This window comes from Apodemus sylvaticus, chromosome 2, assembly GCF_947179515.1.
Source record: "Apodemus sylvaticus chromosome 2, mApoSyl1.1, whole genome shotgun sequence".
In the NCBI taxonomy this organism is placed as follows: Eukaryota; Metazoa; Chordata; class Mammalia; order Rodentia; family Muridae; genus Apodemus; species Apodemus sylvaticus.
In genome coordinates this window covers 186,428,848-186,452,970 of record NC_067473.1, presented here as the reverse complement: position 1 = coordinate 186,452,970, position 24,123 = coordinate 186,428,848, and the positions used below count along the sequence as shown (strand labels likewise).

The following is a 24,123-nucleotide window of genomic DNA, read 5'->3' as shown; positions in this document are numbered from 1 at the left end:
CTGGCTTGGGACCTAACAGCAGCATCACTGAGGGATGCTCCTGCCCTCCAGTGACTGTGGTTGTAGATTGGGTCTAATGCTACTTATGTTAATTCAGCCCCCTCTCCTCCAAATTACACAGGAATCCTCATGTCCTGAATGTAAGAGGCTGAGGGTCCCTGTCCCCAGTTGGCTTTGACTGATAAATAAAGTCACTAGTGGCTAGTGGCTAACAGCTAGCCAGGCAGACAGAGGTGGGACTTTGAGGAGTCCTGGGCAAGGATGCAGGACAGAGGAAGAAGAAGAACCACCATGCCAGGAAAACAGAAAGATCAGGCCTAAGAAGTGCAGGACAGAGAAACAACCAACATGTAAGAGGTGAGAATCTCGGTCCAGTTTTGATAAGTAATAATTCAGGAACATTAGAGGGGAGAGTATATTAGCCATGTGGAGTTATGGGAATGATCCTGACATTGAGCTACTTAGGACATATTAAATATAAGACAGATTCTCTCTCTCTTTCTCCCTCTCCCTCTCCCTCTCCCTCCCTCCCTCTCCCCCCCTCTCCCTCTCTCTCTCTCTCTCTCTCTTTCCCTTTCCCTCTCCCTCTCCCCCCCCTCTCTCTTTCTCTCTCAACTGGATCTCACTATGTAGCAGTGGCCAGCCTAGAACTTAGCATGTAGCCCAGGCTTGCCTTGAACTCAGATCTGCCTGCTTCTACTTTCCCATGTCCTTTACCAATATAAAGGCATGTAGCACCATGGGAGGGTCTCAGCTCTTGAGGACCTGTTACAATCTTATAGTTGCTGTGGATGGATGCCCAGGGAGAGGGTTATTGAAGCGAAAGCTATTAGCTCCTGGTTAAAAGAGTAGACTTTACCTCTGGCCCTCAAAGGAGACATGACAGTCTGGTCATCTCCAAAGATGAGATCATTTTACATTATTGTCTCCTCCCTTTAGAGTTAATGAAGCTTAAAAAAAAGTTAATGTAGCTGGGCCTGTCAGTCACCTCACCAAGAGACCACCCCTCTGGAAGAGAATGATACCTAAAGCTGTGTTAAGGATACAGAAGGAATAATTATTCCTTGAATGAGATAATGTACTTTTCCTTCCCCAAAACACTAGTCCTCTGCATCACTCAAAGAGCCCCTGCCATATAGCTCTGTTAAATCTGCTTGTTTTTTGAGTTACTCATAGGTGTAGAACTTTACTTTTTGTTTTTCTATCCCTTTTTTTCCAAAGCCTGCACATAACTTTCCTTGACACTTTGGGATTTCTCACTCTTTGTCTGAAGCCACACACACACACACACACACACACACACACACACACACTCACACACACTCTTATCCCCTTCCTTCAGGCAACTGCTAGGTTGCTTGTCTACCCTATTGTTTTTCTCCCAAACTCCAATGGTGTTCTCAAGTTTCCTTTCAAGTCCATGGATGAGGGATCCACAAACCGAAACTTGATTTCACTAATTCTCACAAGAAGGGAGTGAAGGAGAAGTGAGAGTGAGGAGAGGATGCCTAGCTTCAGTGTTCCTGGAGAGCGTGAGCTTCCTACCCACCATCAGCTTGTTTTGTGTTGTTGTGCAACCACTGGCCTTGGGAGCTCCTGCCTGACCACAGAGGAGCCCAATCCAGTCTCCTAGAAACTTGCCTGTGTTCCGTAGCCTACCAGGACTGATTTGTCTATTTCACTAGAAAAAGCCAGATTGAACTTGACTCACAGCACCCTTTTATCTTCCTCTTTTGTGATTAACAATGCATAAGCCACTCAAACTCTATGGCTTCTGTTCTCCTTCTAGGCTAACCCCTCCCCCCCAAAAAGGCCCTTTTCTTATTTGCTGCCAGAAATTTTTGGATAAAAGAGACAGAACTTGGCTATTTGCTTGGCTTCTGGGGTTAGAGTTTTGCCATCAAAACACACTGAAATAACATTTTCTTGCTCTGATAAATGCCACTTTTGTGCAAGTCATGTTTGAGCAGGCAAGGGAGTCTGGGGCTAAAGTCATTCTTTCACAGAAATTTTGCTCTTTTATTCCGACTCCAAGAAAAGCATATAATTTTACTGATATCTTTTTGCATTTTATATAAAAAGGCATAGTGGAAGGCTCAAAAAAACAAAACAGAAAACTGTAAAATTCCATAGAATTCATGAAGCAACAATGGTTGATGAAATCTTTGGCAATGTATAGCAAGCAGTTGACTGTCACCTATATTGCAGGTTGGGTTGAGGTCCTTCCATTCTAGAAAGCACATCGCCCAGCTACTGCAGGAGAGCCTGAATGAGCAGAGAAGGACACAGACTGTGCAGGAATTAGGGAAGGCAGAAGTTCAAGAGTGTGAGTCTAGCTGGAAGAAAAGAATCACTCCACACGCTTAAAAAGTATGAAATGTGAGCTTGTTGGGAGCACATATATCAATACCAAACTTGTGTAAGGAAGATTTTCATATGTGTTTGTTTCTGAGGTATGTGAATGTCAATATAAGTATATGACCACATGTATTTCACATACTACCTGTCTATCTTACATTATATGACATTTGCACCATATACCACAGTAGAACAGTACTTGAAGCAAATACTACTGTACAGGTGAGACTATCGTTTCAGAGATATTTTTCATGAGTGTTCTTATATTGGTTTGAATTGTCCCATAAACCAGATGCTTTGTTTAAGCAGGACTTTAATAAACTGAGTTTATCTATAGCTGTAATCACATGCTTTAACCATGTAAAAAGTGTCTTAGCGTTTGTATTCCTGCACAGAACATCATGACCAAGAAGCAAGTAGGGGAGGAAAGGGTTTATTCAGCCTACACTTGCACATTGCTGTTCATCATCAAAGGAAGTCAGGACTGGAACTCAAGCAGATCAGGAACTTGGAGGCAGGAGCTGATGCAGAGGCCATGGAGGAATGCTGCTTACTGGCTTGCTTCCCCTGACTTGCTCAGCTTACTTTCTTATAGAACCCAGGACTACCAGCCCCAAGATGGTGCCACCTTCAATGGGCCCTCCTCCTTTGATCATTAATTGAGAAAATGCCTTACAGCTGGATCTCATGGAGGCATTTCCTCAAGGGAGGCTCCTTTCTCTGTGATAACTCAAGTTGACACACAAAGCCAGCCAGTAAAACTGACCCCTTGTCAACTTGACACATAAACACATCACTATTAAGCCTCAACCCATACTTTCTTATTGATCCCCAAGATCTAAACTTTAAAAGTCCCACAGTCTTTACATATTAAGCTTCAATCCCTTTAAAATAGTCAATCTCTTTTAAAATTCAAAGTCCTTTTACAACTCAAAGTCTCTTAACTGTGGCCTCTACTAAAATACTTTCCTATTTCAAGAGGGAAAAATATTAGGGCACAGTCACAAGCAAAAGCAAAAGCAAAAGCAAACTCTAACCATCCAATATCTGGGATCCACTCACAATCTTCCTGGGCTCCTCCAAGGACTTGGGTTACTTCTCCAGCTCTGCCCTTTGTAGCACACAGCTTGTCTTCTAGGCTCCAGCTGCCTGTACGCCACTGCTGCTGCCATTCTTGATGCTCATCACATGGTACTGGCATCTCAAAAACAGTGCTATCTTCTGCTGCAACTGGACTGCACTTTCACAAATAGCCTCTCATAGGCTCTTTTTCATAGTGCCTAGAAGTCTCAACTTCTCTGCATGATCCCTTCAGTCCTGGGCCTTCAACTGCCTCTGAGGCTACACCTTCATCACTGGACTCTCCTGGCCTCTCACAGTGCCAAGCCTCGACTGCTCTTCATGATCCCTTCATGTTTCAAAACCAGTGCCACCTGAGTGACTTTTATACATTACCAAGTCTGGCTGCCAACACAAATTACAGCTGTGGCTGACACTGGAACACAGCTTCTCTGTGCTCTCAGGAAACACTTCCCAGAAGATTTCACCTTAGTGATGCTGGTCTCCTCTTAATCACTGCTAATTTCTTAGCTCCAGCTATCCAGCATCAATTGTCCTAGTAAGACAAAGGTTTCAATTTAGTAGTTCTTTTATCTTGTTAATCACAGCTGATTTTTTAGCCTCAGCTAACCAAAACCACAGAATCTTTACAATCAAAATAGCAATGGCCCTGATAAGAGTCTTTAATCTTGGACTGGAGAAATGGCTCAGTGATTAATAGCACTGACTGCTCTTCCAGAGGTCCTGAGTTCAATTCCCAGCAACCACATGGTGGCTCACCATCTGTAATGGAATCTGATGCTCTCTTCTGGCATGTCTGAAGGTTGAACAGTGTACTCACATACATTAAATATATATCTTTAATCTTCCCTCTGAAAATTTTACAAACGAGGCCTCCATCATTTGCATTGTTCTCAACATTATCTTCCAAGCTCCTATAGATCATCCCACAGAGTTCTTATCACCCAATGGCCCTTCTAGCCCAAAGTTCCAAAGTTCTTCCATAGCCCTCCTACTCCTGGTACCAACTTCTGTCTTAGGGTTTTTACTGCTGTGAACAGATACCACGACCAAAGCAACTCAAAAGAACAACATTTAATTGGGGCTGGCTTTCAATTTCAGAGGTTCAGTCCATTATCATCAAAGCAGGAATATGTCAGCATCCAGGCAGGCATGGTGCAAGAGGAGCTGAGAGTTCTACATCTACATCAGAAGGCTGCTAGCAGAATACTGGTTTCCAGGCAGCTAGGATGAGGCTCTTAAAGCTCACACCCACAGTGAAACACTTACTCCAGCAGGGTCACTTTCTAATAGTGCCGCTCCCGGGACCAAGCATAAATAAACCATCACAAAGAGTAATACAGCAAAAGCATTCACAGACAGGAAAACATTGTACATGGCAATGTGGCTCCTCCTGTTTCACTCAGTTTCTGAAACATGTTTGTATACATTATTTCATGCTTTCCTTTGAAGCAGCTATTTAGACAGTATTAATCCTATGTGCATTATATCATTATAATACACAGCTAAGCCTCCAAGTGGTTAAACTACTCTTCCTGGACTCATCCTGTTTATGATTCTCTGATTTCTCAGGAGTTCCCTTTCCTTCATACTGAAGCTTCAATGGTCTGTACCTGGCACCCTGCACACCCTCTCCTTACTAGGCACCTGAGGTCTCAGCACTGTGCTGTGTTTGCAGAAGCCTGGTGCAGGGACAACTCTTGTGGCCTAGAACATGCTCAGATCTTATAGATTCCTTCCCTTCCACCTTGTTTAGTAGAAACTAAGTGCCTATTTCTAATATTATTATAGCACAAGAATCTTAATCTTACCACTTATTATTTAATGTATAGTGGCCATGTGTGCCATTAAATCATATCCTTTTACAAAGGAAGGAAATGAGAGTTGGTGAATTTAAATAAGGTGCCCAAGGTCAACAAATGTCAGGGTTGAGATGTAGACCAAGGATTTTGTCCAACATCAGAGACTTGCTTTATTTACCAGGAAAGGCCTCATAAATCTTAGTGCTGTTAGGTGAACTGTGAAGGAGGAAGGAAGCATTGTATCATCAAAGGCCCAAGGAAGAATCATGTCAGTTATCAGAATGGGAAACAATGGCAGTTGCCCCTGGTCATCCTGAGGGCACACTGGAAAATGACACAACAATCTTTCATCAATCACATGATGCAACCCTCCATCTCAACTTTGGAGTATAGCACCTTGTGCAGGGGCCAGGGAGCTGCTCAGCAGGCCACTGGGATGCTTTTCTTAGACCGATTGAACTCTCACCTCCAAATAAATTTAATCTTCTGGAGACTTTTTCATTAAATAGTTGAGATGGAAAAAAAGTAGGGCAGAAATAGGGGTGCTCTTAGGTACTGGGCAGACATGGGGGTGCTCTTAGAGGCTGTAGCTTCTGAGTAGTCGCCTACGGCTTGGGACACAGCTACCTGCAGCTCTCAGTTTAGTATGGCTGGGCTTTCCTTTGAACCACATGGGGATAGCACCCATGAGAAGGGAATAAAAATTTACTGTGAGATGTCTTGTGAGCAGAGACATCAATGGAGCATAATGAAGTAAAGGATGTGCCCCTTTAGACCCTATAGAGAATTTAAAAGAGATAAAATTAAAGGGCTATGTCCCTCTTGTATTATTGTTAGTTTTATCTATAGATAATTTCAGTGGATCATTTGAGCTTGTTCACAAATTAAAAGGTAGGCTGTGAATTGTGCTTGGTGGTAAGCCTGTGATCCTAGCAACCACCCAAGTCCTTCCAAGTCTAACCACCTTGATTAAATCTCTTTCTCCTGATTTTCACCATTAATTTAGCCTTTTAGTTGGCTTACTGGAGATAGGCAGCAAAATCTGACTGTGACCCTAAGTCCAATAATACCTCCAAGCCTGATGGTCTCATTTTAATTCCTGTAAATCACATGGTAGAAGGAAAGAACCTGAACCTAGAAGTTGTTCTCAGATCTCCACGTGTGTACTTCTCCCTTCCCTCCAGATCTCTCTCTTTTCTCTCCCCTCCCTGACTCTCCTAAAAAAAGAGAGAGAAAGGAAGAAAATGAATCCTATGATGAGTACAGCCATTTGCTTATGGCTCTGTAGGTTTGTGAAATGCCCCAGATTTGAGCTATTGTCATGTGGCTCTGCAGGTTCTGACTTTGTCCAGTGCTGGATTTGTACGGGCTCCTGTGTGCTGTGCATGGACAGCTCTGGTCAGCAGCCCAGAGGATCCTTCACCAGAGTAACCAGAGTAAGGAAGACTCAGGTTCTGTCTCCTTGGAAACAAAAGCATGTAGGTTCTTATTTGCTTGACTTTGCACTTTCTCTGTGAGGCCTCCTCCTGCCCCTGGCAATGGAAAGAGCATGTTTCTTTTGACTGCTACTGGGAACTGCACTAAAACAGATGTTGAAGGATGAAGTTTCAGAATGGAGGAGTGTGCCAGTCACTGCAGTGTTTGGATCTGAAAGAATGTAACGGTTCTCAAGAAATCGCAAACCTAGCAGAGATTATTTTCTGTGGCTTAACATTTCTGAAACCATGTGTCAATTCAAGGACTTTGGACAAAAAAACAAAAAACATTTATCATGTTACTTGATACAGAAATCTATGCCAAATGGTATGGAGAAGTTCTTCTTCATTCTCACAGAAGCAGGGGTCAGCAAACTGTGTGGCCCATGAGTCAGGACTGGCCCTCTATTGTTTTGACAAATACATTTTGTTGGAGCACAGACATGCCATGCATTTACACAGTATGTGCTTGCCTTCATACAAACAGAACATGAAGAAGAGATGACAGAGGCATTGTGGCCTACATAGAGATGAAGGGAACTTACTCTCTGCTCTCCAAAGGTCTACTGGCTATTTATGTCCAATAAAATAAATTGACAATAAGTAGGCTGATAGGAGACAAGGCAAACAAATATATTGGTGTGCAACAGAGGGCACAGTAACTCTCAGCTCAGAGAAGGTCAAAGCTTCTGCACTCTCCTCTTAGGAAAGAGGCCAGTGGGGGTCCAAAGAGCAGACAATGGCTAGCACAAAGTGCTCTCTGTGGTGATTGGTTTCAGTCTCTTTTGTGATAGAAATTTATGTTGCATCCCTAAGGGGCTTACAGTAGACTGATTGTATTTCCATTTTGTAGATCCAGTCTTTAGGTAGATAGAGGAACAAGAAAGCTCTTCCATCTGTTTTTGAGAAAACAGGATTGAGGAAAAAAGGGAAAGGGAGGGTGAGATAGGGGAAGTCATAGAGACCTTGAGGCTGCTGCTTCAGTCTAGCAGGTAAATCCAGAGCATTTTGGGGATAATTTGTGAGCCCCAATATATAAAACAACTAACTCATTTACTGGCTACCCCTTTAGAGAAGGAATTTGCAAGCCTTTCAATTTTAGCATTCTATCAAAGTCTGTATTTCTGGATTGTTGAGTGCTAGCTTTGGGGTTGTAGAGAAGTTATTTATCTCATCTGTGTTTTTAGTTTCTTCACTTAGCACATAGATGACACAGAGGATTTGAAGCTCAAGTTAAATAACATATACAAAATTCTATCCTTGCCCTGAAAATGCTGTGGAGAGCTCAAAAGCAGCACTTAGCACATTGCTGGGCACAGAAGAAGTACCTGTGAATACTCAGATATACAAATTGGTGATGGTTTTTGATCATTGTCTTCATTTTCTTGTCTGGCCACACTCAGTGCATTGGGATTCCATCCTCTTCCTTCCTGCTGCTCTGTCATAGGCAGCTCTGTTTCCACAACTAGTGAGGTCTCCAAGTGCTGAGTGCAGGTCAGCAGGTGGGTGAGGTCCCAGGTCTGAATTCCCTGCTGGGTTAGCCTTACTCCTCCTCCACTCACCAGATGTCTGACCTAACTCAGCATCCCTCACCACTATCCTTACCAGCATCTTCTTGGATTATGAGCTCATGGCACCTGTAACATTAAGAAGCGATGGTGCTGAGTAAAATGTAGAAGCTACTGGCCACGAAGATGATAGTTCCTACCCCTTTGCAGACTGTGTTGTGTAGAAGAGAGTGAAGAGAATCAGCGTGAGAATGCAAAGGGTTGCATGGCATGTGCCCCATGCATTTCAGGTCTTTACTCGAATGTCTGCAGGTTCTTATTTGACAATCCATGTTGAAATGCCCATCTTTCTGCTGCTTGAGTTCTCATTTAGCATATTACAACACATGTTCTGTATTTAATCTGCTCATTCATTTACATATCCTGTGTTCCAGGATAACTATGGTCTTGTTTATTCACTGATAAGTTTGTGGTGTCTGAAATGGTCATATATACATAATTTTCATTAAATTATAATGAATGAGGGCTGGCCATCAGGTGAGCTTGATCCCCAGCGCACATGAAGAAAATCAACTCCACAGAGTTGTCCTCTGATCTCCACACAAGAGACACACTCACTTCACACAATGATAACTAAAAATCAACATTCTTTTAAAAACAAGTTATAATGAAGGAAAGAATAAAATCTAGAGGACCTCATTATGGTCTCAGAAGTATCCTGATTACCTTGGGGGATGGGAGAACCTGTCCAGGGCTAGAAGAACAGGCAGTAGGGAATCTCACACATTCAAGTAGCCATTATAACCAGACCCTGAAGTAATGTTAGCACAATACGTTCTATAGAAACAAAAGATTTATAGAGGAACCCTTTATCTTTTCCAAATATGGAAGCTGTAATGAGAATTACATGAAAGGATATGGTTTTGGGGGTGTGGGGGAGAGACTGGAGACTGTTTTGGCACTGAAGGACTTGTATCAACTGAATTCAGTGCTTGCAATCACATCTGGGAACACAGGTAAGTTGTTGGCCACCTTGTAGGTGGGATGGGAACTCTTGGCAAACTTTCTGTTCTTCTGTGTCTGTTCTACCTCTATGGGTGCATGAGTGGAGGAAGGAGCCATGTGCTCTCAGAAATGTGATGCTATGCCAAATCCTGGGAAAGCTGGACAAAGCCAGTGAGAAAACCTTACCAGTCCAGCTCAGAAGGCAGCTGTGGGGACATAGAAAGTGGAAGAACCTTAACTGGTCAGCTGGGAGGCCCTGTAGGTGACAACTATCCTGTCCAGATGGTCCCCCAGGCTGCTGCAGTAGGACATGCAGTGCCTCCAGCTCTGAACTGAGACACCTTATCTTACTACTGGACACATGAGGAAATCCTGGACCAGAGAATCCCCTTGGGTACCATGAAGGACTTCCTTGTTTGAGGCTTTGAGCCTATGACTTCACACCAATGCTGGAGAGCTAGTGAGCTTCTATGTGAGATGTGGTACCTTAGAGAACCCACACATGTCTGTGACAGGGGAATTCACTTGTGTTTCTATAACATATGACAAGCCTGTTTGTCCTAATAGCATGACCTCATAACTACCCACCCATAATGAGTCCAACCCACAATGGCTGTCTTAGTCACTCTTCTCTTGCTGTGAAGAGATACCATGGACCAAGCATTTAGCTAGGGGCTTGCTTGCTTACAGTTGAGAGGTTTAGTCCATTATCAGCATGGTGGGAGGGCGGAGGTGGGGGTGGGGGACATGCAAGCAGGGTGCTGGAACAGTGGCTGAGAGCTACACCCTAATATACAGGTGAAGAGAGAGGGCCAGGCATGGGCTTCTGAAACCTCAAAGTTCACCACTAAGAAACACACTTCCTCCAAGACCACACCTACTCTAACAAGGCCAGACCTTCTAATACTTTAATGTCACTCCCTGGTGACAAAGATTTCAAATGCATGAACCTGTGGGGACCGTTCTAATTCACAGCAACCCCCCCACACAGTGACATCCCCACCCACGGTGACCTCTCACCCTCAGTGAGCTGGCTCCTTTGCTTCGTTCCAGCATGGGCTACTGCATTCTCTTTGTGCATGGACTGAGTAAGCTCTGTGCTGGGCTGAACCGGTGCGGGGCCTCCTCCCTGATGGCGTCCACGGTGTTACTGCTGCTGCTGTTCTCCTGGAAAACCGTGAAGCAGAATGAAATTTGGCTGTCGAGAGAGTCCTTATTCAGGTACGATTAAACAGGTAAATGTACATTTCCCTCCCACTCTTTCATTGATAGCAGATTTGACTCCAAACGAAGTAACATGGTCATGATAGGGTGTATTAACCTAGAAAATCACCTTTTAATAAATTGGGAATGAAAGATAATTTTATTTGGGAGTTTAACCTTAGATTTTTAAAAAGTGTTATATAAAATTTAACATGAACTCACTCTGAGTGGATTTATGAGATTAAGAAGATTCTAGGTCTGTGAATTTTGGTGGAAATACCTACTGATGAGCTGGGCTATAGAATCAGTCACTGAAATCTACATGCCTCATTTCATCATCCAGCCAGGTTTGAGGGGGAGGTAAGCACACAGCAGGAAGGCAAGACAGGCTGTGTCTCTGTCTGGAACATCCCTGAGCATTAAATCAGAATCTACGATCTCATTGCTTATTTTAAACATTGGTTTTAGGTGAGGAAATAAAAGACTTTCTTTTCCTGCTATTTTCCCCCTTCTGTGGTGCATTCTTTCTGGACACATGATGTTCGACTGATATTAGGAGCTCAGGAATAGAGCACTTGCCAAGCATACATCCCCAGCATTATTCGTGTGTGAGTGTGTGTGTGTGTATTAATGTGTGTATGTGTATATATTCTGTGCATATATATTTATATACATGTGTGTTTGTGTATTTATATATACATAAATACATACATACACATGCGCATGTGTTCATATATATATACACATGTACATATGTGTCTACATGTATATGTGCACATTTATATATATTGTGTGTAATTTACATATACCTATATATGTTAACCTATAGCTTTCAGCCTATCCCAAAGTATGAATATTAGTATTAGTTGTGGAGGAGTGAATGAATGGAAGGATAGATGAGGCAGATGTTGTCTTCACTAGGCTTTGTTACCCTTTGGAAAGAATGTGTCTGAGGCCAGATGTGGTGGCACAGACCTTTATTTCTAGCACTTGTGAGGCAGGCAGATGTTTCTGAGTTTGAGGTCAGACAGTTCCAGGATATCCAGGGGATACATAGTGAGACACTGTGTCTCAAAAAAAAAAAAAAGGAAGAAAAGAAAGAAAGAGGAAAGGAAAGGAAAAAAGAAAAAATGTGTCTGGTCTTGCTACCTAACAGCATAAGCATGTTTAACATTGGTAACTTCGTATGACTGTTGGGGTGCCATCCATCAACATGGCACTTCCCCCTGGTTCCTGCAAGGGGGCACTGCTGCAGGAAAGGCTTTTCTCATCCAGCTTCATATTGGCACTCAGCAAGAACTGGCATTTGACCACATCCATTCCCTAGTCAGTCTTGTGCCTCTTTCCACTGACTACCTTTTCCAAACTGATACTCTTCTACTTCCATTTTTTTTATTATTACTTTTACTTTTTGGCAGCCCATCAGCTACCCCCTCCAAGTTCCCCCTCACACAGTTCCTCATCCCATCCCTCCTCCTCAGTCTCTAAGAGGATATCCCACCTCCCCCTCCACCCCTACGTCGCCAGACCTCCCCATTCCCTCCGGCCTCAAGTCTCTCAAGGGTTAGGCAGGTCTTCTCCCACTGAGTCCACACCAGGCAGCCCTTTGCTGTATCTGTGTTGGGGTGGGGGGAGGGTCAGGGGGGCCTCAGACCAGGTTGTGTACGATACCTGGTTGGTGGCTTAGTGTCTGAGGGATCTGAGGGGTCTAGGTTTATTGAGAATGCTGGTCTTCCTATAAGGTCACCCTCCACTTCAGCTTCTTCCAGCCTTTCCCTAATTCAGCCACAGGGGTCCCTGACTTCAGTCCAATGGTTGGGTGTAAGTATCTGCATCTGTCTCAGTCAACTACTTGTTGGGCCTCTCAGGTGATAGTGTTAGGCCTTGGAGCCTCCCTTTGAGGTAGATCCCAAGTTGGGCCTATCACTGGACTGCCTTTCCCTCAGACTCTTCTCTGTTTTTGACCCTGCAGTTTGTTTATACAGGAGCAATTCTGGGTCAGAATTTTTGACTGTGGGATGGTAACCCTACCCCTCTACTTGATCCCCAGTCTTTACTGGAGGAGGACTCTACGAGTTTCTTCTCCCTTCTGTTGGGCATTTCATCATCTAAGGTTCCTTTCCTCCCTTTGAGTCCCGAGAGTCTCTCACCTCTCAGGTCTCTGGTACTTTCCAGACCCTTTCCCCACTCCAGTTGCATATTTCCACTCATTCTTCTGGCCCTCAGGACTTCTGTCTCCCCCAACCCCATACCTGAACATGTTCCCCCTTTTCCCTCTTCTAATCTCCCACCCTCCCTCCTCCTGCCTGCTGTGATTATTTCCTTCTCCCTCTTAAGTGGGACTGAAACACCCTGACTGCTTGTTAACCTTCTTTTATAATTTATTTGTTATTTTTATTTTATGTACATTGGTGTTGCCTGCATGTATGTCTATGTGAAGTATATCTGTGTGAGAATGTCAGATCCTCTGGAACTGGAGTTATAGACAAGTTGTAAGCTGCCATAGGCATGCTGGAATTGAACCTGGATCCTCTTATTGTTCTTTCTTCTTTTTTTTTTTAATTTTCTATATTCTTTGTTTACATTCCAAATGATTTTCCCCTTCCCAATTCCTCCCTACCCACTGAGCCATCTCTCCAAGCCCTTTCATTTCCTTTTTCATGAAAGTTTAAATTATTTTTTTTTATTTTATGTGTCTGAGCATTTTGTCTGCATGTATTTCTGCATGCCACTTACATGTCTGGTGCCCACAGGTATCAGATACCCAGGAACTGGAGTTACAAATGGCTGTGAGCCGTCATGTGGATGGATACTAGGAATCAAACACAGGTGCTCTGCAAGATGAGGCAGTACTCTTAACTGCTGAGCCACTTCTGTCTCTGAGAATTACTGCTGAATAAGCTCACCCTTTCTAGCTCTTCCTGAGCTCTGACTGGCTGGTTCAACTCAGCCTTTCTGGCTCAAGCTCCTCTCCAAACTGACTGATTCATTCTAGCTTTTCTTAGCCTCAGGCTTTTGTTGTGCTTGGCCTCAAACTAACTCTGGCAATCTGTTTGTTCCAGTTTTCTGGATCCTTCTCCTTCCCTGGCTTGTTCTGTCTTCACCTGTGTCTAGCTTGTTTTTGTTGTTGTTGTTTTGTTTTGTTTGTTTTTGTTTTTTCTGCAGCCTGTCTCTCTATAACTATCCCAGTAAAACTGCCTCTCTCTTTCTCTCTGCACTGCTCTCTCTCTCTCTCTCTCTCTCTCTCTCTCTCTCTCTCTCTCTCTCTTAAGTAGCCTTCCCCTCCTCTTTCTTCTTATGAGAGTTGGGCATAACATACTCTGTCAAATGTTTCTGTGATTTGGCACTTTGCCACTCAATCAAACATCACTTTCAAACTTGGGTGCTATGTTCTACAAACTAACTTTATCTTCATTATCTTCATTGTTTGGGATTGAAGGTGTGTACTAAGGGTGTGTCTATATTCCAGAGAGGGATTAAAAGTTCTGCTAAGCCATACCACGACTATAAACAGGTTTTTTTTTTCAGTAAATAACACATGGGGTTCACGGTGTGATCAGATATTCTGCAACACCAACCCTGCTTCCCTTTGTGGTGACCTGCGTGTCCTTAGGGCTGTTAGCAGGTGAGGGTTAGTATGTAGGATCTTTAACACTTTACCCTTGGCTGAAACACTAAAGACAAAGTCTCTTCCTTTTGTTTGTTTTCTTCTTTTTTTCCTTTTATTTTTTAATTTTTTATTTTTTTTTTATTGAATGCAGTCTTCATTTACATTTCAAATGCTGAAACCTTTTCTGGTTTCCTCCCTCCCCAAAAACTCTCAACCTGTCCTCCCACCCCTTGCCTCCAAGTGTATGCTCCTCTACCCGACCTACTCCTACCTGCCCCCTCCCCCAGTTTCCCTTTGTTGGGGCATCTATTGAACCTTCACAGGACCAAGGACCTCTCCTCCCACTGATGCCTGACAAGGCATTCCTCTGTCACATTTTTGGCTGGAACCATGTGTACCCCTTGGTTGATGGTTTAGTCCCTGGGAGTCCTGGGGCTTCTGGGTAGCCGACCTTATTGTTCTTCCCATGGGGCTGTAAACCCCTTTAGCTCCTCCAGTCTGCCCTCCAACTCCTCCATTTAGGACCCCATGCCCAGTCCAAAGGTTGGCTGCTAGCATCTGCCTCTGTATGTGTAAGACTCTGGTAGGGCCCCTCCAGAGACAACCATAATAGGCTCCTTTCCAATATGCATTTCTTGTCGTACATAATAGTGTCGAGGTTTAGTGACTGCTTATAGGCTGAAGCCCCAAGTAGGGCAGTCTTTGGGTGGCCTTTCCTTCAGTCTCTGCTCCACACTTTGTCTCCATTATTGCTCCTGTGAGTATTTTGATCCCTTTCTCAGATCAACCCAAGTACCCCCACTTCAGTCCTCCTTCTTGAGCTTCCTGTGGTCTGTGAATTGTAACTTGTTTATTTTGAGCTTTTGGGATAACATCCACTTATCAGTGAGTGCATACTGTGTGTGTTATTTTGTGATTGGGTTACCTCACTCAGGATGACACTTTCTAGTTCCATCCATTTGCCTAAGAATTTCATGAATTCATTGTTTTTAATAACTGAATAATACTCCATTGTGTATATATACCACAATATTTCTGTATCCATTCCTCTGTTGAAGGACATCTTGGTTCTTTCCAGCTTCTGGCTATTATAAATAAGGCTGCTTTGAACATAGTGGAACATGTGTCCTTATTACATGTTGGAGCATCTTCTGGGTATATATCCAGGAATGGTATAGCAGGGTCCTCAGGTAGTACTATGTTTAATTTTATGAGGAACCGCCAAACTGATTTCCAGAGTGGTTTTACCAGCTAGCAATCCCACCAGCAATGGAGAAGTGTTCCTCTTTCCCCACATCTTCTCCAGCATCTGCTGTCCCCTGAGTTTTTCATCTTAGCCATTCTGATTGGTGTGAGGTGGAATCTCAGTGTTATTTTGCTTGAATTTCCCTGATAACTGAACATTTATCAGGATGCTGAACATTTCTTTAGGTGCTTCAGAGCCCTTCGAGTTTCCTCAGTTGAGAATTCCCTGATTAGCTCTGTGCCCCATTTTTTAATAGGGTTATTTGACTCCTTGGGGTCTAACTTCTTGAGTTCTTTGTATACATTAAATATTAGCCCTCTATCAGATGTAGGATTGCAAAGGATCTTTTCCCAATTTGTTGGTTGCTGTTTTGTCCTATTGACTGTGTCCTTTGCCTTACAGAAGCTTTGCAGTTTTATGAGGTCCCATTTGTTGATTCTTGTTCTTAGAGCCTAAGCCATTGGTGTTCTATTCAGGAAATGTTCCCCTGTGCCCATGTGCTTCAAGGTTATTCCCCACTTTTTCCTCTATAAGCTTCAGTATGTCTGGTTTTATGTGTAGGTCCTCGATCCACTTGGATTTAAGCTTTGTACAAGGAGATCAGAATGAGTCAATTTTCATTTTTCTGCATGTTGACCTACAGTTGATCCAGCACCACTTGTTAAAAATGCTGTCTTTTTTTCCATTGGATGTTTTTAGCTTCTTTATCAAATATCAAGTGACTGTAGGTATGTAGGTTCTTTTCTGGGTCTTCAGTTCTAGTCCATTGATCTTCCTGCCTGTCTCCATACCAATAGCAAACAGTTTTTTTTGTTGTTGTTTTGTTTTTTTTATCACTATTGTTCTGTAGTAGAGTTTGAGGTCAGGGATGGTGATTCCCCCAGGAGATCTTTTGTTGTGGAGAATAGTTTTTGCTATCCCGGCTTTTTGTTACTCCAGATGAATTTGAGAATTGTTCTTTCTAGATCTATGAAGAATTGATTTGGAGTAATGGATTGGAACAGCTATCAGGGTTATGAACCATGTACTTAATGAGGAAGAAGGAATTTTCTCTCAATGATCAACCATGTAGAGGTTCTTGTCGGTATACTTTTTTTTTCTCTGTGTAGCCCTGGCTGTCCTGGAACTCAGTCTGTAGACAAGGCTGGCCTTGAACTCAGAAATCCACCTGCCTCTGCCTCCCAAGTGCTGGGATTAAAGGCATGTGCCACCATGCCTGGCTAAGAATTGATTTGGAATTTTGATAGGGTTGCATTGAATCTGTAGATTGCTTTCAGCAAGATGGCCATTTTTACTATATTAATCCTGCCAATCCATGAGCATGGGAGATTTTTCCATCTTCTGAGATCTTCTTCGATTTCTTTCTTCAGAGGCTTGACATTCTTGTCATACAGATCTTTCACTTGTTTGGTTAGAGTCACACCAAGGTATAATATTATTTGTGACTATTGTGAAGGGAGTCATTTCCCTAATTTCTTTCTCAGCTTGTTTATCATTTAAGTAGAGGAAGGCTACTGATTTGTTTGAGTTAATTTTATATCCAGCCACTTTGCTGAAGCTGTTTATCAGCTTTAGGAGTTCTCTAGTGGAAGTTTTCGGGTCACTTAAGTATACAATGCTATCATCTGCAAATAGTGATATTTTGACTTCTTCCTTTCCTGTTTGTATACTTTTGACCTCCTTTTGTTGTCTGGTTGCTCTGGCTAGGACTTTAAGTACTATATTAAATAGATAGGGAGAGAGTGGGTAGCCTTGTCTGGTCCCTGATTTTAGTGTGATTGCTTCAAGTTTCTCTCCATTTAGTTTGATATTGGCTACCGGTTTGCAGTATATTGCTTTCACTATGTTTAGCTATGGGCCTTGGATTCCCGGTCTCCCCAAGACTTTTATCATGAAGGGATGCTGGATTTTGTCAAAAGCCTTTTCAGCATCTAATGAAATGACCATGTGGTTTTTTTCCCTTGAATTTGTTTACGTAGTGGATTACATTGATGGATTTCCATATATTGAACCATCCCTGCATCCCTGGGATGAAGCCTACTTGATCGTAGTGAATTATCGTTTTGATGCATTCTTGGATTTGGTTGGCCAGAATTTTGTTCAGTATTTTTGTATTGATGTTCATACGTGAGATTGGTCTGAAGTTCTCCTTCCTTGTTTGGTCTTTGTTTGGTTTAGGTATAAGCGTTATTGTGGCTTCGTCCTTTTGTTTGTTTTAATGCACTCTTCTTTCCACAGACTCTGATTAAGACCCACAGTTGAAATAAAGAACCCCTGGGCTCTTCCCCAGACCTCCTCATTCAGTGTGGTTCTCATAGAACATGGGGCTCCCGCCCTGCTCATACCTCAATCTGGGGTCATTTCAGAAATACAGGATGTTGAAGTTCTGACACAGAACTTCCTCATGGTCTCTTGGTTTAATCTCATTTCTCTCACTTTAATAGTTGATTATTTTAAACACTTTCCAGCCATTCTGCTATTGTGTCAAACATGAAGCTGCATTCTGGCAACGGCATCTAATGATGTTTACTGCTTAACCAAACCACATAGATAGTGGGAGTGGAAGGCAGCATATGCTCCAAGGATAATAAGCTAGAGCTCAGACCATCTGTAGCTGATACCAGCAGTGAAGATGGTGATGATGATGATGATGATGATGATGATGATAGCAGCAACAAAAACAGGAAGCACACTGACTTACATCCTGACCTTCTGTCCCTTTAGGTAGAAGTATAGAATAAGTAGTTAATTAGTAAAACACAGCCATTCCACAATTGTGCTGAAAGGGACTTTGGACTGGGATGCCTTTGAAGATCAGGTGAATTTTTGTATCAGGTGCAATTAAAGTAACTGATACTGCAAATAAAACTTTGACTCTAAATCCTGGGGAAAACTGGAGGCTTGTAGCATCCTTTTTCTTTAAGGCCAGATGTGTATGTGGCTTCATCTGTGAGAAATAGTGCTGATCTCACTTGGACACTTCCCTGCTGGCTTCTGAGGTAGGACAGGACACTGAACGTAATGTCTGGAGTTAAACTTTCTGATGGCATGTAAGTTCACCTGCTTGCTCTTGAGGAAATCATGTAAATTCATTGAAAAATGCAGACCATCCAAGCTATGGTGTAAGAAGAAAACAATGCATGAGAAATACCTCTAACATTGTCTGCCTGGTGGTAAACACTGTGTAAAGTTCTCAGAGTACAGCTGTGCTCTGTGTTCTGTAACAAGAGAAGAGAAAGATACCAGGTGACAGAGAGGAAGCCAACTAGGAGAGGAGGGCTCCCTGAAGGACTGGAAGCCAGCCTACTGCAAATGTTACTGGGGTCCTCTGACTAAGCGTCAGGCACTAACCAGCTTTAGGAAGGAGCTTGACTTGTTCTTGGCTGTGGTTGAAATTCCTTCGTCTATATTACAGGATAAAGTGATTACTATCTGCCCTAGAATGAAGTGGAGACTGTGTCCCATGGTAGGTGGGCACTTGGCTCAGTGTTTGCTTGAAGATGATTGGTATGCAAGCGTCACCACCTGTCTGTACAGTATAAAACCTAGGGCCAAAGCAGGATTCAGAACTGAGGAGAAACACAGTTCTCCTCCTTTCCCTTGCTCTGACACTCTGGCTGCCATTGGTGGTGTCTTAATGTTTGGTCTCTTTTTAGGTTCTACCAACCTGTTATTCAGCAGTGTGAACAAAATAAGTCAATGTTTTAAAGCCTGGGAAAGATACCTGATGAAGGTGGCTAATCTATTTCTCAAGTCATCTACAAATGAAAGGTGTGAGGGAAACATGTGACTTGCATGTGTTAAAACACTGAGCAGTCAGGGCTAGAGAGCTGGCTCAGCAGATAAGAGCACTGGCTGCTCTTCCAGAGGACCTGGGTTTGATTCCTGTGAGTATGATAGCTCACAACTATCTGTAAATCCAGTTACAGGAATCATATGCCCTCTTCTGACCTCTGAAGGCACTACATAGATACACATATAGGCAAAACACATAATACACAAAAACAAGTCTTCAAAAGCAAGCCAGAACAAAATGCTGAGTGTTGGCACACCCCTGTGATCTCAGCATGTAGGAAGTATGCACACCCACACTAGTTTATTTGCGATGAACTTTATGGTTTCTCAGGTCTCTTATTTGACATGCTAAAAATAAACAAGATTATAGTGCTTTAACAAAGGGTTCCCAGAGAGAACTCTAGGATCACCCCACCTAACTGGATTTGGATATTTGATTGGACACTCTGTCCCTGTTTTTCCCTCTCCATTTTATCTCACCACCATCCCGCTCTCTGCCTCTGTGGGTTTAAATTCTTGTGCACACAGTATTTTTCCTGTGTGTGTCTTTTATAGTGTCTTCCAGGCCCACTCATGTGTCACACATGGCACAATGTCCTTTTGTAAAGCTGAATAATATTCTATTGTTCATAAAAGTCACAACTTCTTTATTTGTTCATCAATTCATGGGCCTCATGATACCATATCTTGATTATGGTGAATAAGGGGGAAGCTATCTGATACTGACCCTGGCAATGATTTCTTAGAAAGCACAATGAAGGATGAATACAGGCCAACAAAAGCAGAACTGAAGAAGTTGGGGGTGAATCAAACTGCATTAAACTGCAGGCTAGTGTGGCTACATCAGTCAAACTGCAGGATGGTGGGACTCTATCAGTCAAACTGCAGGATGGTGTGGCTACATCAGTCACACTGCAGGATGGTGTGACTACATCAGTCAAACTGCAGGATGGTGTGACTACATCAGTCAAACTGCAGGATGGTGTGACTACATCAGTCAAACTGCAGGATGGTGTGACTACATCAGTCACACTGCAGGATGGTGTGACTACATCAGTCAAACTGCAGGATGGTGTGACTACATCAGTCAAACTGCAGGATGGTGTGACTACATCAGTCAAACTGCAGGATGGTGTGGCTACATCAGTCAAACTGCAGGATGGTGGGACTACATCAGTCAAACTGCAGGATGGTGTGGCTACATCAGTCAAACTGCAGGATGGTGTGACTACATCAGTCAAGCTGCAGGATGGTGGGACTACATCAGTCAAGCTGCAGGATGGTGTGACTACATCAGTCAAGCTGCAGGATGGTGTGGCTACATCAGTCGAACTGCAGGATGGTGTGACTACATCAGTCAAACTGCAGGATGGTGTGGCTACATCAGTCAAACTGCAGGATGGTGTGACTACATCAGTCAAACTGCAGGATGGTGTGACTACATCAGTCAAACTGCAGGATGGTGGGACTACATCAGTCAAGCTGCAGGATGGTGGGACTACATCAGTCAAACTGCAGGATGGTGTGACTACATCAGTTAAACTGCAGGATGGTGTGACTACATCAGTCAAACTGCAGGATGGTGGGACTACATCAGTCAAACTGCAGGATGGTGTGACTACATCAGTCAAGCTGCAGGATGGTGTGACTACATCAGTTAAACTGCAGGATGGTGTGACTACATCAGTCAAACTGCAGGATGGTGGGACTACATCAGTCAAACTGCAGGATGGTGTGACTACATCAGTCAAGCTGCAGGATGGTGTGGCTACATCAGTCGAACTGCAGGATGGTGTGACTACATCAGTCAAACTGCAGGATGGTGTGGCTACATCAGTCAAACTGCAGGATGGTGTGACTACATCAGTCAAACTGCAGGATGGTGGGGTTACATCAGTCAAACTGCAGGATGGTGGGGCTACATCAGTCAAAGTGCAGGATGGTGTGGCTACATCAGTCGAACTGCAGGATGGTGGGGCTACATCAGTCAAACTGCAGGATGGTGTGACTATATCAGTCAAACTGCAGGATGGTGTGACTACATCAGTCAAACTGCAGGATGGTGTGACTACATCAGTCAAACTGAGGATGGTGTGACTACATCAGTCAAACTGCAGGATGGTGTGACTACATCAGTCAAACTGCAGGATGGTGTGACTACATCAGTCAAACTGCAGGATGGTGGGACTACATCAGTCAAACTGAGGATGGTGTGACTACATCAGTCAAACTGCAGGATGGTGGGACTACATCAGTCAAACTGCAGGATGGTGGGACTACATCAGTCAAACTGAGGATGGTGGGACTACATCAGTCAAACTGCAGGATGGTGTGACTACATCAGTCAAACTGCAGGATGGTGTGACTACATCAGTCAAACTGCAGGATGGTGGGACTACATCAGTTAAACTGCAGGATGGTGTGACTACATCAGTCAAACTGCAGGATGGTGTGGCTACATCAGTCAAACTGCAGGATGGTGTGACTACATCAGTCAAACTGCAGGATGGTGGGGCTACATCAGTCAAACTGCAGGATGGTGGGGCTACATCAGTCAAACTGCAGGATGGTGGGACTACATCAGTTAAACTGCAGGATGGTGGGACTACATCAGTCAAACTGCAGGATGGTGGGGCTACATCAGTCAAACTGCAGGATGGTGGGGCTACATCAGTTAAACTGCAGGATGGTGTGACTACATCAGTCAAACTGCAGGATGGTGTGGCTACATCAGTCAAACTGCAGGATGGTGGGACTACATCAGTCAAACTGCAGGATGGTGGGACTACATCAGTCAAAGTGCAGGATGGTGTGACTACATCAGTCAAACTGCAGGATGGTGTGACTACATCAGTCAAACTGCAGGATGGTGTGACTACATCAGACTGCAAGGCTTTTATACCTGGGTGTAATAATGCTCTTGAGACTATAAAACAGGATTGTGAATGGTGATGAACTTGGGCTTCATAGAACGGTTGCTTTAAACAAGCTAGGAATAAGTGTAGCTGAGGGCCTCGTTAGGATGGACCCCTTGCAGGCTCTAGGTGAGAATGCAAGCCAGTTCAGCCATCATAGAAACAGTATAGAGGGTTTGCAAAGGATTGAAAAAAGAATCATGTGGGTCAGCAGTGTGTCTCTGGGTAAGCATCGACAGGAAGTGAGACTGGTACTCAAAGCCTATACTCCTACAACAGGGTATAAACATGGCTTGTACTGTCTCCAGCTAACCTGCCTCCTTGGGCTTGTCTCCAGCTTCCCATGGCCCCAGCAGGCCTCACTACAGTTGTTTGAGCCCCAGCCAGGGGACTTTAAGTGAGGCTAAATGTAACAAGGCTGTTATTTTAACAAAATTCTTCCTAATGTATTTCCCCAGTGGGTTTTATATAGTGCATAGAATTTCCCTACTGGTAGTATCTCTTCATATTTAAAGATAGAATGAAAATTTCATCTTGGAGAGGTGGTGTGGTAGAGTTCAATTGCCTACAAAGCAGGTTCCCATCTTGTCAGTCTCCCTAATACTCACTACCCATTCTCCTTTAAGAATAAATACCAGGGTTTTCTTTCCAAACAGGCCTCTGGAAAGGGGTTTGCTTTCCAGAGCACGCCACCACCACTACCCTTTAGGCACAGGAGTAGGCTCCAGGCCAACATACCTTGTTCCTTAGCCCCCTGCCTCTTCTCTGCTGTCTGGGCTTCAGGTCACATTTATGCAGCAGATGCACACGGCAAGCCAATCCTCTCATGGTCCCACCCTTCTCTGATAATCTTCAGAGCTGGGCGTAACCCCGTCAGGACCCTGTGAGCCTATGATCTCAGCTACAGACAAGCACCGGATGAGAAGTACAGCATCTGGATTCAGCCATGTAGTGTTTGGACATGCCCCTCCTTGTTAATTAATAATCATTATGTGCTTGTGGTTGGGAGCAAAGGCTATGTGACTTTTGTAGGCTGAGTCTCCTAACTTCAATTCACATGATGACGCCCCAGCATGCAACTTGACTATATTTGGAGTCAGAGTCTGGGAGAGAAATGCTAATGAATGAAGTTACTAAGATGGGGCCTGACCCAAGACTGCTGCTGTTATGGGAAAAGGACGTGAGAACTTATTCACTGGACACATGGACAAGGAAAGGCCATGGGAGGACACAGCATAAGGGCAGATGTCCACAGGCCAGGAGCAGGGGCTATGCAGACAGTAAACTGATTAGATACTTGACCTTAGATTTTAATCACCAGAATTGTGAGAAAGAAATTTCTCAATTAAGCCACTTAAGCTGTAGTGTTTCTTTATGGCCGACAGAAGAGACTATCTCAGTGGCCTTAAGTAAGGCTTCTTATGCTTCAAAATCCTCATTCCATTAATCACAAAATAATTATTACTGTAACCATTTAAGTTAGTATAGACTGTATATGCCAGTATTAATTTTGTTAAATCTTATCCATGATTTATTTTTATACTCAATCTTAAATTACTGAACAAAAGAAAACAAAAAGAAGGGTTAACTGTGTGGAGAAAGGAAAAACAAAAACAGGAGTTGGCCTGTGGGTATAAGGCTGCTCGGATGGTTCCATCACAGACCCTGCACCTTCCACCTGCTTCCTGTATCTCCTTGCCACAGCTGCCCCCTCTCCCCCTCCTATCACCCTGCTTCCTCCTGCTCTCCTCTATAATTTCCACAGCATTTTCCCCAGAAGGCCTTGCTGCCTGCAGTCCATTTCCACAAAGCAGCCATTGCAATCCTCAAGCATTCAGATGTTGGTCTGTTTTCTGTTCTTCAAGCCCTGCCTCAACTCCCCCACTGCTTTTCAAATGAAGCCCGGGGTTTCCTGTGTGACCACCAGGCTCTCGGTCGCCTCACTCTGTCTGGTCTCTCAGTGATCAAGTGCCTCTTAGTCTCCCTAAGCTTCCATGTCCCCAGTGCCCCAGCTCGTGTTCTTATCCTCAGAGCCTCAGCTCTGTTGCCTGCCTTCTGTTTCTGTTCTGGGCTAAGGTCACTGTGATCTGTTGATGTAAGACCCACTTAGGAATGTTTGTTCATTA

General features: G+C 43.6%; 1 protein-coding gene across 3 annotated transcripts in view; it reads left to right on the top strand.

The window, feature by feature from the left end:
* The window catches only part of Tmtc1 (transmembrane O-mannosyltransferase targeting cadherins 1), a 211,626-nt gene that overhangs the window by 126,454 nt on the left and 61,049 nt on the right, over positions 1 to 24,123 (top strand). For all 3 annotated transcript variants that reach the window (XM_052175329.1, XM_052175330.1, XM_052175328.1), the window contains exon 10: positions 10,282 to 10,449. In XM_052175329.1, the coding sequence (XP_052031289.1) occupies positions 10,282 to 10,449 (168 nt within the window). The remainder of the gene's footprint in view (positions 1 to 10,281; positions 10,450 to 24,123) is intronic.